This window comes from Dasypus novemcinctus, chromosome 2, assembly GCF_030445035.2.
Source record: "Dasypus novemcinctus isolate mDasNov1 chromosome 2, mDasNov1.1.hap2, whole genome shotgun sequence".
NCBI classification, from domain to species: domain Eukaryota; kingdom Metazoa; phylum Chordata; class Mammalia; order Cingulata; family Dasypodidae; genus Dasypus; species Dasypus novemcinctus.
The window spans coordinates 9,118,260-9,133,452 of record NC_080674.1 but is presented as its reverse complement, the minus strand read 5'-3'; the positions used below and the strand labels follow the sequence as shown (position 1 = coordinate 9,133,452).

General features: G+C 42.3%; 1 protein-coding gene across 2 annotated transcripts in view; it reads left to right on the top strand.

Moving 5' to 3' along the window:
• The window catches only part of SEMA5A (semaphorin 5A), a 539,903-nt gene that overhangs the window by 216,110 nt on the left and 308,600 nt on the right, over positions 1-15,193 (top strand). For both annotated transcript variants that reach the window (XM_058306809.2, XM_058306819.1), the window contains one exon: positions 3,016-3,115. In XM_058306809.2, coding sequence (XP_058162792.1) covers positions 3,016-3,115 — 100 coding nt within the window. The remainder of the gene's footprint in view (positions 1-3,015; positions 3,116-15,193) is intronic.

Below are 15,193 nucleotides of genomic sequence, written 5' to 3'. Positions count from 1 at the left end.
TAAGGAAAATACAACATGTTGGCAGAACCAGTTGCCTGTCATTCATTGTTCCCCTGACTGAGGCCCCTCCTCTTGACTGTATTTCAGAAAGTAGTGTAACTGCCTTCCTGGAAGCTCTACTGCTCAGTATTGGAACCAAAACTTGAAATCTGTCTCCATCCTGGTCCATGTGGGGCACTCTCTTCCATTTCTTCCAATTGAAAAGAAAATGGAATGCACAGGAAGTATTGACTGAGCTTCTCTTTCCATTTTTCCTAGTCTTCTCTGCCCCAGGGCAGCTCATCTTTCTGCTGCCCTTGCGTCGACCCAGCAGAAAGGTCAGCCCTCAGCCTGAGGTTCTTCCCTGGCACGGCCTCCTGACCTCGACCTTTTGAAGGCGTTGTATGCCTAGCTCTGGAGGTTGAGTAGTGGTGACTGAAGCCTAGGTGCCCACTCAGAGGCTGGCTCTGGTCCTGACCAGTGCCCTGGCCTTGGGTTCCCATCTGAACAATGAGGCTTTGGAGCTAGAACATTTCTGTGGACCGCTGAGGTCTTTGACATGCTTAGTGATGGCTCTGGGTCAACTTGTCTTTGGAAATGTTTCTTGAATAACATTCCACAGCATTGCAGCGGGACCCATTATCTTTCTCTCAAACCAGCCCCATCTCTGCTTTGACTGTCATTGTTGCTCATTGTTCTCCTCTTCATTGACTCTCAAAACCACTGAGTTATTGTTAACTTGTACCTCACGACTTCATCTCCACTCAGGCTAATCAGACTGTCCCATAATGTTTTCCTTTTCCATTCCCATAGCTGCCACCTAAATTCTATGGCCGTTAGTATTTTAAAAATCTAATATTCTTGCCTCCATTCTCTACTCTTTTCAAACCATCCTGCCTATCATTGCCCATTCATCTTCCTAAAATACTTCCTTTAATGGTCAAGTGCTTGTTTGAAAACTCTTCAAAGCCTGTAATGACGTATGAGATCAAGTGCAAATGTTTTGACCTCTAGGTAAATTTTCCTGCAGTTTATAGCCAATCACATCTTTCAGCTTTTTTCCCTAGAAGTTTCTAGCATTGCCATCGCTGCTTCCTTTCTCCCTTCCTCTGTTTCTTCCTTTAATTCTCCCTCTCTTGAATCCACTTACTCATGCCTGCACTTTCCATCCACCCATTTCTTATTGCCTGCCATGGCCCAGGCACCATGCACAGTGTTCACAGGACTGCCATAGCAAGGCCCATGTAAGTGGCTTGGGGTTCTGTCCTTGCCAGGAGCACAGAAATGGACGAGGGCGTGATGACAGTGAAGTAGAGCAGTACCTGTTCGGGCCACCGGGGATGCTGTGGTCCTTCCACGGACGCCGTGATCCTTCCACGTTGCTCTCATGCTTCCTCCATTGGAGGTACGCCAGTTCCCCAAGTCTCTAGTTAGGTCTTTCTCTCTGGTTTACCTAAGCCCCTGGTTAGCTCTTCTTTCTGTGCTTGACTATGTTCTATCACCTTATAAACACCTCTATACACCTTGCATTTACAAATTTTTTTTTTTTTTTTGAGTTTCTGGGGTCCGGGGATTAAACCCAGGGCCTCACATGTGGGAAGCCACAGCTCAACCAGTGAGTCACACCTGCTCCCCAGATACCATTTTTAAAGAACATATTAGTGCTGCCTCCCTAACCACATTATAAACTCCTGGAAGACCATTTATTACTGCCTTCTGGATGCATATACCTATTTGCTATCAATAAATATTTTGTTAGAATCGACTTGCATGTAAAATGCAGAGATTTATATAAAATACTAAGAAGAATCGTGATTTAATATACATTAAAAATTTAAAAAAACAAATACAGGCCTGTGTATAGCTCCACCCTGCTCTCCTTTTGGAAAGAAAGAACTTTCAGTTCATGTCATCTTTTCCCACCAGCAAGTGATAGCAGGCAAATGATGTGTTTATTATACAGAGCAGGTCATTGAAAATAATCCATCTTGTCACAGCAACAAAGCAGCTTTCACAGGAACTTCTCTGGAACCTACGAGCAACTCCACATTGGACCTGCTTTTAGCATTGGCATTTGTTGAAAGAGATTATTCCCTGTGCTACATACTTTTTCCTCAAAAAATTGCTTTATTGATTTGGCAGTTTTCACCTCCCTATTTAGTCAGTGTGAAATAACTCAAAGCACTAAATACAAGAACAAATAGACATCAGCAGCGTTAATTGTCAAGGATAATAGGGGATCACACAACTGACAGGTAACTCGCTCAATAGTTTCTTGGTGCCAAAAATGAGCTAATGAAAATTGCAAAATGGCTAATGAAGCAGCATTCTATCCCTCTTCAATATTGTCGTTTTATAATAATCTGACTCTGGACTGGTCCCATCTAATAGGAGTTAACAGTGCTTGCTAAAAACAAAACAATACCCATTTCTAAAGAGTGGCTTTGGCATTGTTTCTCTTAAAAATGCAAATTAGGCTATAAGTGACCAGATTTCTCATCTGGAAGGGCCCGAATGTGTTTAACAAGTCCAGTCATCAGGCCAAAGTGGAAACCCAAAGGGCAAGGGAACGGAATGTCTACTTTGAAAGAAGGCAAGGGCTGCTTGTAGGCTTTGTCCTTCCTCCCACAGAGTAAGGTGATGGTTCAAAGTCCGGCAGCTAGTCACGCAGGAAACCGTCTTGTTTGCATTCAGCAGTTCTCTGGTGAATCACGTGAATGCAGTGTTATTTTCTGCCCAGCCCAGAGTCAAGATGAAAATGCCCACCTGGCTCGTAAACCACAGCTAAGCATCGATGCTGCCTCGCTCGCCCTGTAGTGGGTGGCTGCCTCCCAGGTTTTACATGTGCTCTGGTGACACAACGTCCCGGGAAAGACCCCCGCGGCTCCTGCACGGTTACATCGGGGTGTTGGTCAAGTCTGCTCTGAAACGTGATGGTTGCTACCTGACGTGCACACTCCGTGGTCCCTGGAGGGAAAAAAAATCATTCATTTTTATCTTTTTATTTATTTATTTGTTTATGTTTTTTCCATTTAGAAATTGTCCCCTGGTTACGGGAGTTCAGAGCGAAGAATGCTGTGGATTTCTCGCAGTTAACATTTGACCCAGGACAGAAAGAACTTGTTGTAGGAGCAAGGTGAGCCATCCTAACGTTTTGCCACCCCAGGTCTCTGCGGGCTCCGTTTCATGTCTCTATAGGTAACTGTGAGCTACTGTGCTCTAGGGAATGAGTGCTGACAAATGGTGTGTCTTCAAACAGCGAAATGTAGAATGCCTCCTAAGTGTTCCACCACTAATTCGATGGCTGTTGCCATTTACAGCCAACGCTTTTGTTGGGCACCTGCCATGTGCCAGGAACTGTTCTAACATGAGTTAGAGCTGAACAGTAGGTACCGCCCACATCCCCACTTTACCGATGAGGAAACTGAGGCAGAACACAGTAAAACATGTTGTGCCGGGGCATTTGCCAAATAAAAATGGAACCCGTTTTCACACCCAGGCGGCTCGACTCCAAAACTCAAGTTCTTAGCTTCTCACTCCATTCTGAGTAGAATTCAAGAGGTCAGGAGACCTTGACTTGCAGTCCGAGGCCCATTGCTGCCTTTCTCTGTGACCTTGATTCGAGCGTTCACCAGTAAACTGAGAATTCAAATGGGTTACCACCCCCATCCCTGGCTCTTCAAGATGTGTGTGTTCCTGTGTCCAGGTCAATCCTTGGCTTCCCTGTCTGAAAGTCAGGCCCCTGGACCTCAGTCAGAACAGATTTAAGCTTTTCCACTCGTATTCACTAACTCTTCCATAGAAACCATGCATAATCCCTACATTCAAATCACCTGTCCTGGCAGTGTGGTTTGAGGACGATATTTATATAAATATATACAAACCATTTTATGTCCATCACTTAGGAAGAATAACATTACGCCTGAAGAAACTAAGCATTTGTGGATTTGGAATCTTCTAGAGTCTCAGAAGGAACTTTGGATGGTAGAGCACTTGCCTCTTTCAGTCACATTTACTTGGTTATATCACAGGCCTTTCGCCTTTCGCGTGAGTGGGGTTGTACAGTTCCCACGCAGGCCTCCTTGAAGCTGCTTTGGGCTTAGGCTCTAGCACTCTAGACAAAGGCTGAGCAGTTTCTAGGATAACTGCCTTTGCTCTACAAGCTTACAGCACCCTTGTGCATCCACCCAGCCCTTGAACACATACGATTTAGGGTCTGCTTACTTTAAGGCACTGAACAGCTCACCATGCACTTCCTGTGAGCTGGTGGATTGACAGTGAGTGTGCATTGGACAAGGGTTACATGGGCAGCTCTCCCCTCCTTGAGCCTGCTGGGAACGTGTGGGGCCTCTGATGCTGGCTTCCATCCAGTTCCATCGCTCCAAGCCTGGGCCTTTCGCTGCAGAGATTCTAACTGGATCTCTGGCTGCCACTCTTTTTCCTAACTGTATGCCACAGCCAGAGTCATTTTTCACATGCTCCCTTTCCATAGTTCCCACTGGATAAATAATGGCTCTTTGGTGTCACCCTCCAGTCCCTCTGTACCGTAGTTGCGCATCTCTTACAGGCTCCTCTCTTTCCACTCTCACATGGTCTAGGCTCATGGAGTTATTTCTGTTACCCACAACTCTAAAATGCACTCTTTCTTGCCTCTGTGATTTGGTGACTTCTTTTCCTTTTTCTGGAAAGATGGCTCCCTTCCCCTCCCACTCTAATCCACCTGCTTAATAAACTCCCCTCGTATGGGGAGATCCAGCTCCAGGGTTCTCGTTGGTCTTGAGCTGCCACGTTCCCTGGCCTGCAGGGTCCTGCTAGCACCCCTGGCACCTACCTTCACCATGACACTTCATGCATGTGTACATGTTGCATTCTTTATTGACTGGTGTCACCCCTTCGTTCACAGTGACTTACCAGGCAGTAGGGGACATGCCTGTCTTTCTCGCCTTTTCTCTGCTTGCCTAGAATGGAGCACAGTGCCTTCTCCTGGTAGAACCTCAGTGATATCTGTTGCTGGCTCAGATTTGTGTGCAGGGTTTCATTTGTGTATGTGCCTCTGGGCATCTGAGTGGGCACTTCAGGGAAAAGGGCAGATTTAGTCCAGATAGGTACAGCCGGACAAGGGCAGGAGGGCGTGGAGACTCTCTGCCACCAAGCTCACCTGTGGGAAGATGAGCTCTCGCCCTGGGCCAAGGTGGAGGGGGCCACGAGCATGCTGGTGGGGGGAGCGGGTACTTACAGAGTCCTGCAGCCCTTATTCGGCTCGGAACAGTTTGGGGCAAGGTTTTCACTGAGCACTTCTCGAAAGACTCGCCATCGTCTCTGGGCCAACGGGCCAGACCCCATATGCTCTACGGAGGCTGGCTTTTGCTGAATGACTTGAGATTCTCCTAAGAGATGCAGGGAGCCACTTGTCTGGGAATTGTGAAGAGAGGGCTTACAGTCCTTTCTGGCCAGAGGCCGAGCCCGGGAAGTGTCCCCAGCGAGAGCCAGTTCCTGAAGGTCACCATCGCATCTCACTGTTACCCTGGCCTATGCCGACGTCGTGGTCAGCTTCCCACACGGTACAGGGTGGAGGTCAGGACTGTGTGGCTCACTAGACTTCGCCAGTGAAAAGGAGGCTGACCTGTTAAATTTGAATTTCAGAAGAAAACAAATAATTTTTTAGCATACGTATGTCCCAAACGTCTGGCAACTCTGGGCGTACATAGGCTGTATTTTCAATTCTAGAATAGTGCGTGATCCAGCTCAGACACACAGTAAATTAAAGAAGAGTGGGATGGACTGGACTCGCTAGCGGTGTGATGTTGAGCATGTTTCTGAGTCTTGTCTTCCTCATGTTGAAAATTGGTAGGATAATTCCTGCTCCTTTTGGCTCTCATGATGATTAAATGAAATAACCCGTGGAAGCACGCAGTGTTAGGGAAGAGGCAGTGATATGATGGATTTCGGCATACGTGTAGTATGTATTTCTGGCAAACAACACCGAGGGAGAACAGGAAATTTACCTAGAAAATGGGGTGGAATTAGAGGCGCTGAACGTTTGAGAAGGCGTGTGAGCCAGCGTTACAAATAACCCAGCCTTTAGATTCCTGTTTGGAAGGAGTTGGCCTGGTAAAAAGAGTTTAGATAACAGGTGGATAATTCGGAAGTCAGTTATGGTTTAAACATCTGAGCCGGGGAAAAATGAAATGATATTCTCTTTAAAAAGTTTTTCATTGTTAGCACATGACACCGTAAAGCCACTTGTTGTGTGCATTCCCTTTTTTTTTTTTTTTTCTTCAGGTATTTTATATTCCTGAAAGTGAATTGTTAAAGATTCTTCACATTGTCTGCTACAAGAAGCTCATTGTTCTGTGAAAGAAAAACCTCTTATGTGTGATGTTGGAGATTGAATCATGTCCTGTTCAGGGCCCGTTCAGGTCCCGGGTCCTGTGGGTGTGAACCCAGTTGCACACCGGACCTTTGAAGTTGTTGTCAGTTAAGGTGCTGGGTTGAATGAGTGGGGTGCAGCGGGGGTGCTTAATCCATTATGGCTGAGTCATTATAAGCAAAGGAAAATAGAAACAAAGGAGAAGCTGCAGGGAGCAGCCAGAAGCTGAAAGCCAACAGAACCCTGGAGGGAAAGGAGAAGACACTGCCACGTGCATTGCCACGTGATGAAGAAGCCAAAGATTGCCAACAGCCAGCCCCAGAATGGCACCGGCTTTTGGCGAGAAAGCATCACCTTGCTGACACCTCCCTTTTGGCTTCTGTTAGCCTCAAAGTGTACATTCCCAATGTTTAAGGAAACCCATTGTATGATATTTGTTTTAGCAGCTGAGAAACCAAAACATGTGCTTTGTGGCTTACTCTCTCAGAGGTACTTATGTTTGAGTTCGTGCAAATTGTGGAAGTTTCCCCTAATTCCACCAGTTCCAAGATTTTCATCTTTTATATTATTCTAAACCCGTTGAATTGGGTGAACCAAGCCTCATTAAAAATTAATGGTTTATGTTTTCAATGATGAAACTTATATATTTTCATTTTAGAAAATTTGGAAAGTATAGTAAAGCATAGAGAAAAACAACAAAACAGTTCCAGAGAGAATCAAAGTAAACATTTTCAGTTCTTTCCCTGCCTTATTTGATTTAAAATTATTTATACTCTTGAAATAATATTGTTGAATACTTTGTGTGAGTGTTTGTGAAAAACCATACTGAAAGCATTCTTCATGACAAAAACAAATCCAAAATGAAAGAACAAGCTATGGTCTATAGTTTTTGTAGAGATAATTACAAAAGTAATGACAGTAATAATACTTCCACGCTTGACGCAAGAGTAAGTGTTGCCGTAGATGGAATTGCAATAATAGCTGCAAGACAGGGCAATTGCATTTTTATTTTCCCAGAGAATTTGTTTTAGTATTTCAGGTTCCCTTAAGAGTGACAAGTGATTGCTTCCCAATCCCTCTGATATGTATTCTGGGCTGAATTTGAATGGTTGTTCCCATGGCATCTGGCTCTAGTTTTGTTTTGTTTTTTCACAGAAACTTGGTCTTCACAAAATGCAGGGTTTCAGCAGTGGTGAGGGCTTTCACAAATTAGGCATGTTTTCATAAAGCATCAGCTGTGCAGTGGTAAAGAAAAAAAAGTTTCTCGTCCAAGATTCTAAGACTGGAACACACCATGTGGCACATGTTGCTACAATCTTTGTGGTTCTTGAAGTACTTTTCTTCCAAATTGGACTTCCTAATTGAAAACATTTTTAAAAGCATTTCTTAGTTTCTGAAACATGAGTTTCCTTCAGTTTTTTGTTTCTTGGACTGGCGAGTATTTTCTCCCTATAACTTGATTTCTGCTTATCTTACTCTTCTCTACCAGCTTCGAGGTGGTGTAAATATGTATCACCAGGTGAGTTGAAGACCCCTGGCATTTTAGTATGAACTTTGGCCTGTAGCTCTCACTCAAAGCATCTGTGGGACCCACGGCCCATCCATCTGCCCCTGGCTGTGGAGGTCAGGTAATAATCATAATTGATAAACAAAACAAGATGCTTCATATCCTTTGACGTGTGTGATTTGTGTGTGTGTGTATGTTTGGTTTGAATTCTATTAAAATTACATCACAAAATGGGAATATTCTAAAGACGCCAAGGACAGGGCAAAGGGCATGCGTGAGGTGCTTTGCACACCTGGCTCACGATGTCCCATGACTCCCCACTGCAGTTAGCAATCTATTACTGCACACCAGAAGATATTTCTGCAAATGAAATAGTGTAGACTTCTAACTGGCATGTTTATAATTTTAAAGACAACAACAACAAGAAACCAAACTAAAACCCGAGTTCTCCCAAGGATCATCTTGGTCTTTTTTACGGTCACAACAGACTGTTACGTTGAAAAATTTTAGTGTACTATGTAGAATCACCCATTTTGCCCAGAGTTGGAATTACAAAACTTGCTTTTGTGGCACTAGTTCTGAAATTGCTTTACATATTTAAAACAACTGTCTCCACCAGAGCACGGTTTCTCCTTACAAAACTATTTTGATACTGTTTCTAAATATCGGGGCTAGATTGTAGATGCCCAGAATACTTATTTACTTTTAAAATGACCAGTATAATTCTTTTGTTTTTGGTGGTTATAGGTCTCTACTTTTACATTACTGTTTTTGCCTGAAGATTAATCTATTGGAAGCAATAGCCAATTAAATGGAATATTGGAGATTGAGATCATTGATTCTGCTTCCACTCCCCACAGCATCTTTTGTACTGTCCAAAGGTTGTATAGTTTAGTCAAGTTTCCACAATTAAAGGCAACTTGTGCTGAGTGGAATGAAATTAGTAATTAAGAGTGGATCCAAAAAGCAGTAGACCACTATCTTCCATGAAAAGCCATGAGTATGAGGCATTCATATTGTACTTACATTTATTATAACTTAAGTGGTTGGTGATGAAAAGAAGAACGGGACTTGTCATTTTGTCCCTGACCTTCCTTTTCAGCCCTACCCCATCTTGAACCTTTTTAGACCTGCACTTTCTGGTTTAAATATTTCTCTTCTCTAACCCTTTCCTTTTCAGTCTTGGTGCTCAGTTTCTAGAGGTGGGTCTTTCCTCTTAAGATTCTCTTTGCTCTGCTGCCACCTTCTCACACTTGTTCTCCACTTCCCTCCAATTGGCCTCTTTCAGTAAGTAACTTCATCTGTGTTAAGCGAACCCCACTGTGTCTTCTGGCTTTCCCATTTCTCTCCAACATTTGCAAAACATCAGTGTACATAAGTAGAGCCTGGGGCATTCATTCAAAATTAGATTCCTCTGCTCCCCCCTCCCAGCTCTGCTGTTTTGGGGACTTGAATGTGGCCCAGGGATGTGAGCTTTGAATGGACAGGGGGTCTGAAGGCACTCTTTTGGCAGGGAAGTCTTTTAAATTAATTAGTTAATTAAGTAATTTTAATTTGTTGTGGTTATGTGTACAGATACATACACTTGCCCATTTTAACCATTTTTCAGTATAAAATTCAGTGGTATCCATTTATGATGTTCTGCCATCGACACCGTCCATTGCCAAAACTTTTATGCCACTCCAAACAGCAGCTCTCTGCCTATAATCAATAGCTGTCCATTCCCCCAGCCCCTGATAACCTCTAATCTACTTTCTGTCCCTTCTAGATATTTCACATGAGTGGGATCAGACAGTATTTGTTCTTTAGTGTCTGGTATATTTCACTCAGCATAATGTTTTCATGGTTCATTGAGGTTGTAGAACTTCATTCCTTTTTATGGCTGAATAATAGGGATAGATTTCTTTTAACCATTTGGTTCTCCTACTAATGTAAAAAAAATAATAACCTCTACACTTTCTTCTCTGCTTGAGTTTGGGGAAGAATGGTTATTATTCATTTAATTATAAATCTACACAGTCTTCTTTCCCCTGGATTCCATGAATGAGTCAACACAGAGGTGTGATAAAAACCAACCTGCCTCTTTACTTTTAGTTTGTGTGTGTGTGTTTGTGTGTGCTAAAATATTTGAGTGTTACTGTAACCAATTGGAGGTTGATGACTTTATTCTATAACATTTCAAGAATATGTCCCAATTCATAAAAGTAAGTTTTAAAACACTAAAAAGATTGTTATTCTCTTCTGATGATATCCCAATATTTGATAGCCTTTATCATGGTCATTGTCAAAACATTCCCCATGAGTCAGCTGGAAAGTACCCGGTTTATCATTTCTATGTAAAGGGACAGTAGATGACTAAATATCTGCCCAAGTGTGATGTGCGAGATTAATAATCAAACTTAGCCACTCTTTTTGCTTTATGGGTTTCTTTCTTTGCCCCTCCCCCACCCCACATGTGGACAGAAAGTATAAATTGACCTGTTGAACTGCTGAATAAATGGAGCCAGAAAGACAGCATATTTGAGAGCTGAGAGCCTTTCTCCTGGCCTGTCCCACCTGGGCTCCATCAGGATTTTTTAACTCCTGTAGTTATTCTTTCATGGCTGTTTATTTATCAGGTTTTTTTTTTTTTTTAATTGATTTTGTAAAAATATTACATTAAAAAAAAATATGAGGTCCCATTCAACCCCCCCCCCCACCCCCAGCAACACTCTCTCCCATCATCATGACACATCCATTGCATTTGGTAAGTACATCTCTGGGTATCTCTGCACCCCATGGTCAATGGTCCACATCATGGCCCACACTCTCCCCCATTCCATCCAGTGGGCCCTGGGAGGATTTACAATGTCCGGTGATTGCCCCTGAAGCACCGTCCAGGGCAACTCCAAGTCCCAAAGGCGCCTCCACATCTCATCTCTTCCTGCCATTCCCCATACCTCTTTTATGCCAGCGAGTGTCTTAGGCCTTGGGGAAACTCAGAGGAAACACATTCTCTACCTGAATAGCCTGTGCGGGGTTTGGCCAGGGGTTTAAAAACCGGCCGCCTGTTTTTAAAATTCAGTTTTATTGGAACACAGTTGTACCCACTCTTTCAGGCATTGTCTATGGCTGCTAATCAGCTATAATGGTTGTGATGGAGCAGCAAAGCAAAAGCACTTACTGTCTGACCCTTTAAGGAAAAGTTTGCTGACACCTGGCCTCGTGGATGTGACAGGGACACAGGCAATTAAGTTCCCCATCCAAGCGGTGTAAAGCGACCTGGAGATAACAAAAGAGTAAAGACATGGGATGGCACCCAGGGAAGTGAAAAGGCTGCGCTTCCAGTTGGGTCTTGGAGATGCTTTAGAGTTTCCTGGGTTGGAGAGAGCCTTTCCACCTGAGGGAGCAGGCAGGGCAAGTGAGAGATGGTGATGAGGGTGGAAAGAGCTGGGCTTGACCCCAGCTAATGGTGACCCTGAGAGGTTAGTGATTGGAGAAGAGAAGGAAGTATCAGGTGGGGCAGATGGTGGAGAAGCTTGGACTTAGCTTCTGGACATCCAGGTGGTCCTGAACATCACCTGAGAGGCCTTTAAGGAATGCTGATGCCCAGGCCTTGCCCCAGCTCATCTGCATTTGACTTCTTAGAATCTTTGTTTTTAACAACCCCTCCAATTATCTGCTGGCCTGTCAGATTCTGCTGGAGGCGTTGAGGAGTGGAAGAGTTTTCTAGGCTCACCTAATTACGTGCTCTGATTTGCGTTAGGAAGATAAGTCTGTCCTATTGGGTGCAGAATGTGCTGGAATTTGGAGTGTTTGGAGGCAGGGACAGCAGTTAGTTGGGGGCTGTGTACAAAGAGAATTCAAACTTAGACAGCAGTAGTGGGAATGGGGAGGGAAAGTTAGATCTTCTGGAGGAGAATTTGACAGCGATGGATGGGTAACAGAATAGGTGGCTGGAGGAGAAGATCCAAGATGACTTCAGCAGAACTTGGGTGCATGGCCCTTTGTGATGGCATTATCTGGGATTTGGCACATGGAAGACTGAGCTGGGATTCTTTGATTATTTAAAGACACATTTTTTAAAAATCTCAGTTTATATACCAACTCTGAAGATAAACCACAAAAATAATTATTGAGATAATTCGAAGGGTCAACATTCCTAGGAAACCACAGGTTAAAAGAATCAAAGGAAAATTCTGCTGGTATGTGTTTTATTTTTTATTTATTTATTTATTTATTTATTTATTTATTTTTAGTTTTCTATTTTTTATTCCAATTTTTAACTTCTTTTGGTATTTTATTTATGTTTTTTTTTTATTGATTTTGTAAAAATATTACATTAAAAAAATATGAGGTCCCATTCAACCCTACCACCCCCACCCCACCACTCCCCCCCCAGCAACCCTCACTCCCATCATCATGACTCATCCATTGCACCTGGTAAGTACATCTCTGGGCATCTCTGCACCCCATGGTCAATGGTCTACATCATGGCCCATACTCTCCCACATTCCATCTAGTGGGCCCTGGGAGGATTTACAATGTCTGGTGATTGCCCCTGAAGCACCATCCAGGGCAACTCTAAGTCCCAAAGGCGCCTCCACCTCTCATCTCTCCCTGCCATTCCCCATACCCATCAGCCACCATGTCCACTTTTCCCACTCCAATGGCACCTTTTCTCTGTGGACCTTGGGTTTTAAACGAACATTATATCTGGCGATTGAAGAATGAAAAGTTCAAATCAAGTAACCAGTGGCCCTGCAAAAGCAGCAGTCAAAAGTTAAAGTTAGAGTAATAAGTCATTGTTACAAAGCACTTAGAGATTTTTCAAGTAATATTTATAGCCCAAATAAAATTTAAATTACCAGTGTAATTATTAATGATCGTTATTAATAACTTTGCCCCTAAATATACATATGGGGAAAGGTTGCTCTGAATTTTATATTTCTGAGATATTCTTAATTATTGTGTGCCATCTTTGTTATTTTATTCTTCTTATAAACAAAAAGGCAAATAGCTGTCTACCACTCTGTCCTTTAATCTTGACAGTTAATTTAAAGACTACCATTAAAAGCGTATGATTTTGATCTTAATGTACTTGTTGTAACATTTCTAATAACCAAGAATTTTAAGGGGTTTGAAATACTCTTTTAGGATTAGGGCATGGAATAAACCAATAGGACTGGACATAGGTGGTAATAAAAATAATCAGATATTTTGAAAAATTTCCTAGCCCAAAGAACATATCTTTACTATTTGTGGGAGGGAAGAAAAATCTGGCTGAAGAGGTGGCTAACAACATGATTATGTTGATCATCATATTTAAAAATATACCAACAAGATTTTAAAAAATCATCATTCAAAAATATGATCTAATTATTTAAGTATAATATTGTACTGCCTAGAACAGCTTGATACTTTTAAACCTTAAATAGGTTCTCTAAAACCTGTTTTTAAAGTACTTGAAATAAATACTTTTTACAATGGTTATGCCCATCAAAAAAAAAAAAGTTTTGCGAGACTTTGCTGAAAGTCCACCAGAATAATGAAATGTCTTGGAAATAGCAACTGCAGGTAGTATGGCAAATGACATGAATTGGCTACATGAGTAAATAATTTTTTTCATATTTTTAAAAGTTATTGATAGGATTGAGATGTTAAATATTTACGTTTAGCTAATCAAAATAAATTTTATGAAAAGTGCTATGTGATAAACAGGATATAGTTACTACTTTTCCTTAGCTCCAAAGTCACAAATATTTTCATCTTCCTGCCCATCGATGCATTGGTAGTTTAGGACACCATAGAGGATTTCACTGTTTAAAGCTCGGTGCTGGTTAGATATTGACAACAGTTAAAATAGAGCCTTGCAGGGAAGAAAAAATCATAGAATGAAGCTGCTGCAGGTACACATGAGAATAACTTTCCACTTGAGTCAGTGTCAGACTTAGCTGGCTGGCGATGGTTTATCTGCAGTGTATGTGTTGTCTTCAGATTGTTTTGTGGTCAACCTTGGTCTTTTATTAAACAAACAAAATTTCTCTATGACCATTGTTAACAAGTTTTTATCGTTTTACTTGCTTTTCTGTTTTCTCTTTGTGCACAATACAAGTCTACCTTTCTTAATTATTCTGTCATCTGCATCTCAGTTATAAGCAAGCCTCTAACCTACATGTTCAATCAGAACTTGGAATTTCTGCTTTGATTATATACTCCCATTCATCAGAGAGCAACTGAGTTATTCTAAGACAATGTCGCTTTAAAACACCTGTGTCTTTCATAATTAATGGAGGTCAGAGTTAAGTTTTATAGTGTCTCAAGATAAAATGAGTCATTTAGTTAATATGCTCATGATGGCTCAACCTTTTCTTTAATGCAGGCTGAATTTTATTACTTTACAAGAAGACACAAATGAACTTCATCTATTAAGGCCCTTACTGCTCCCTAAGAGAATATATTGTTGTGCTTAGTGATTTGTGGCTAATAGGCCCCTGGGGATTTGGTGGGACGCAGCAATAAGTTATTCAATTCTAGAGTCAATAAGAAATAAACTGGTGAAGAGGGAGTAAAGGCACTCAGAAGTCTAGTGGAGAAAGGATGATTGGCCTCAGAATTGTCAGCTTGCATCTGCCAAGGTAATGGCTTTGTGATTTGAATTACTCAGTCCATTATGTCTTAGTACTCTTCATATATTATTACTCCTCAAAGTAGTATGGTTCTTATATTTGAATCTGCCATGTCAAATCCTAGACATTTAAAAAAAAATCAGTCCCTTCCAAGGGAAGAAAAACTCCTTTTTTATTTACTTTCACTGTAAATTGGAACCTTACGGCTTGGTAACCTCTCACTTTGTACCTCTATAACAAGCTAGAAAAATGGAAACATAGACCAGCTCCCCTACACTGCACAAATAATGCAGTCTAGAATCGAATTTTCTAACCCCTTGCCCCACAGCCTTTCTCCCTGAAGAATGGTGAGATTCCTTATTACTGCCTATTTACTTCTAGGGGCGTTGTGAAGATTAATGAGACCACTTAAATACTTTGGGCTGCTCAAAGCATTGCCCTGCTCCAGCACTGGACCCTCTGTGAAATATTTGCTGGCATTCCCAGTTGGCCGGGTGCCCTGAGCACCACTCCTTCATGTTGGAAAGCTCGGTGGCCTTTCTGGTGAACCTCCCATGTATTGTTTTCGCTCCTCTGTGCTCTTCCAGTTGCAAGATGCCATAATTGCCTCTTCTGCAGTGCCCTGGAGACCAGCCACTTGCGGAAGCCCATACGTCTTCCTTTGCTGTTTGAGGAAAGGCGCCACCTCTGGGAATATCAATTTTTTATTCCCTTTCGAAGAATTTCTTT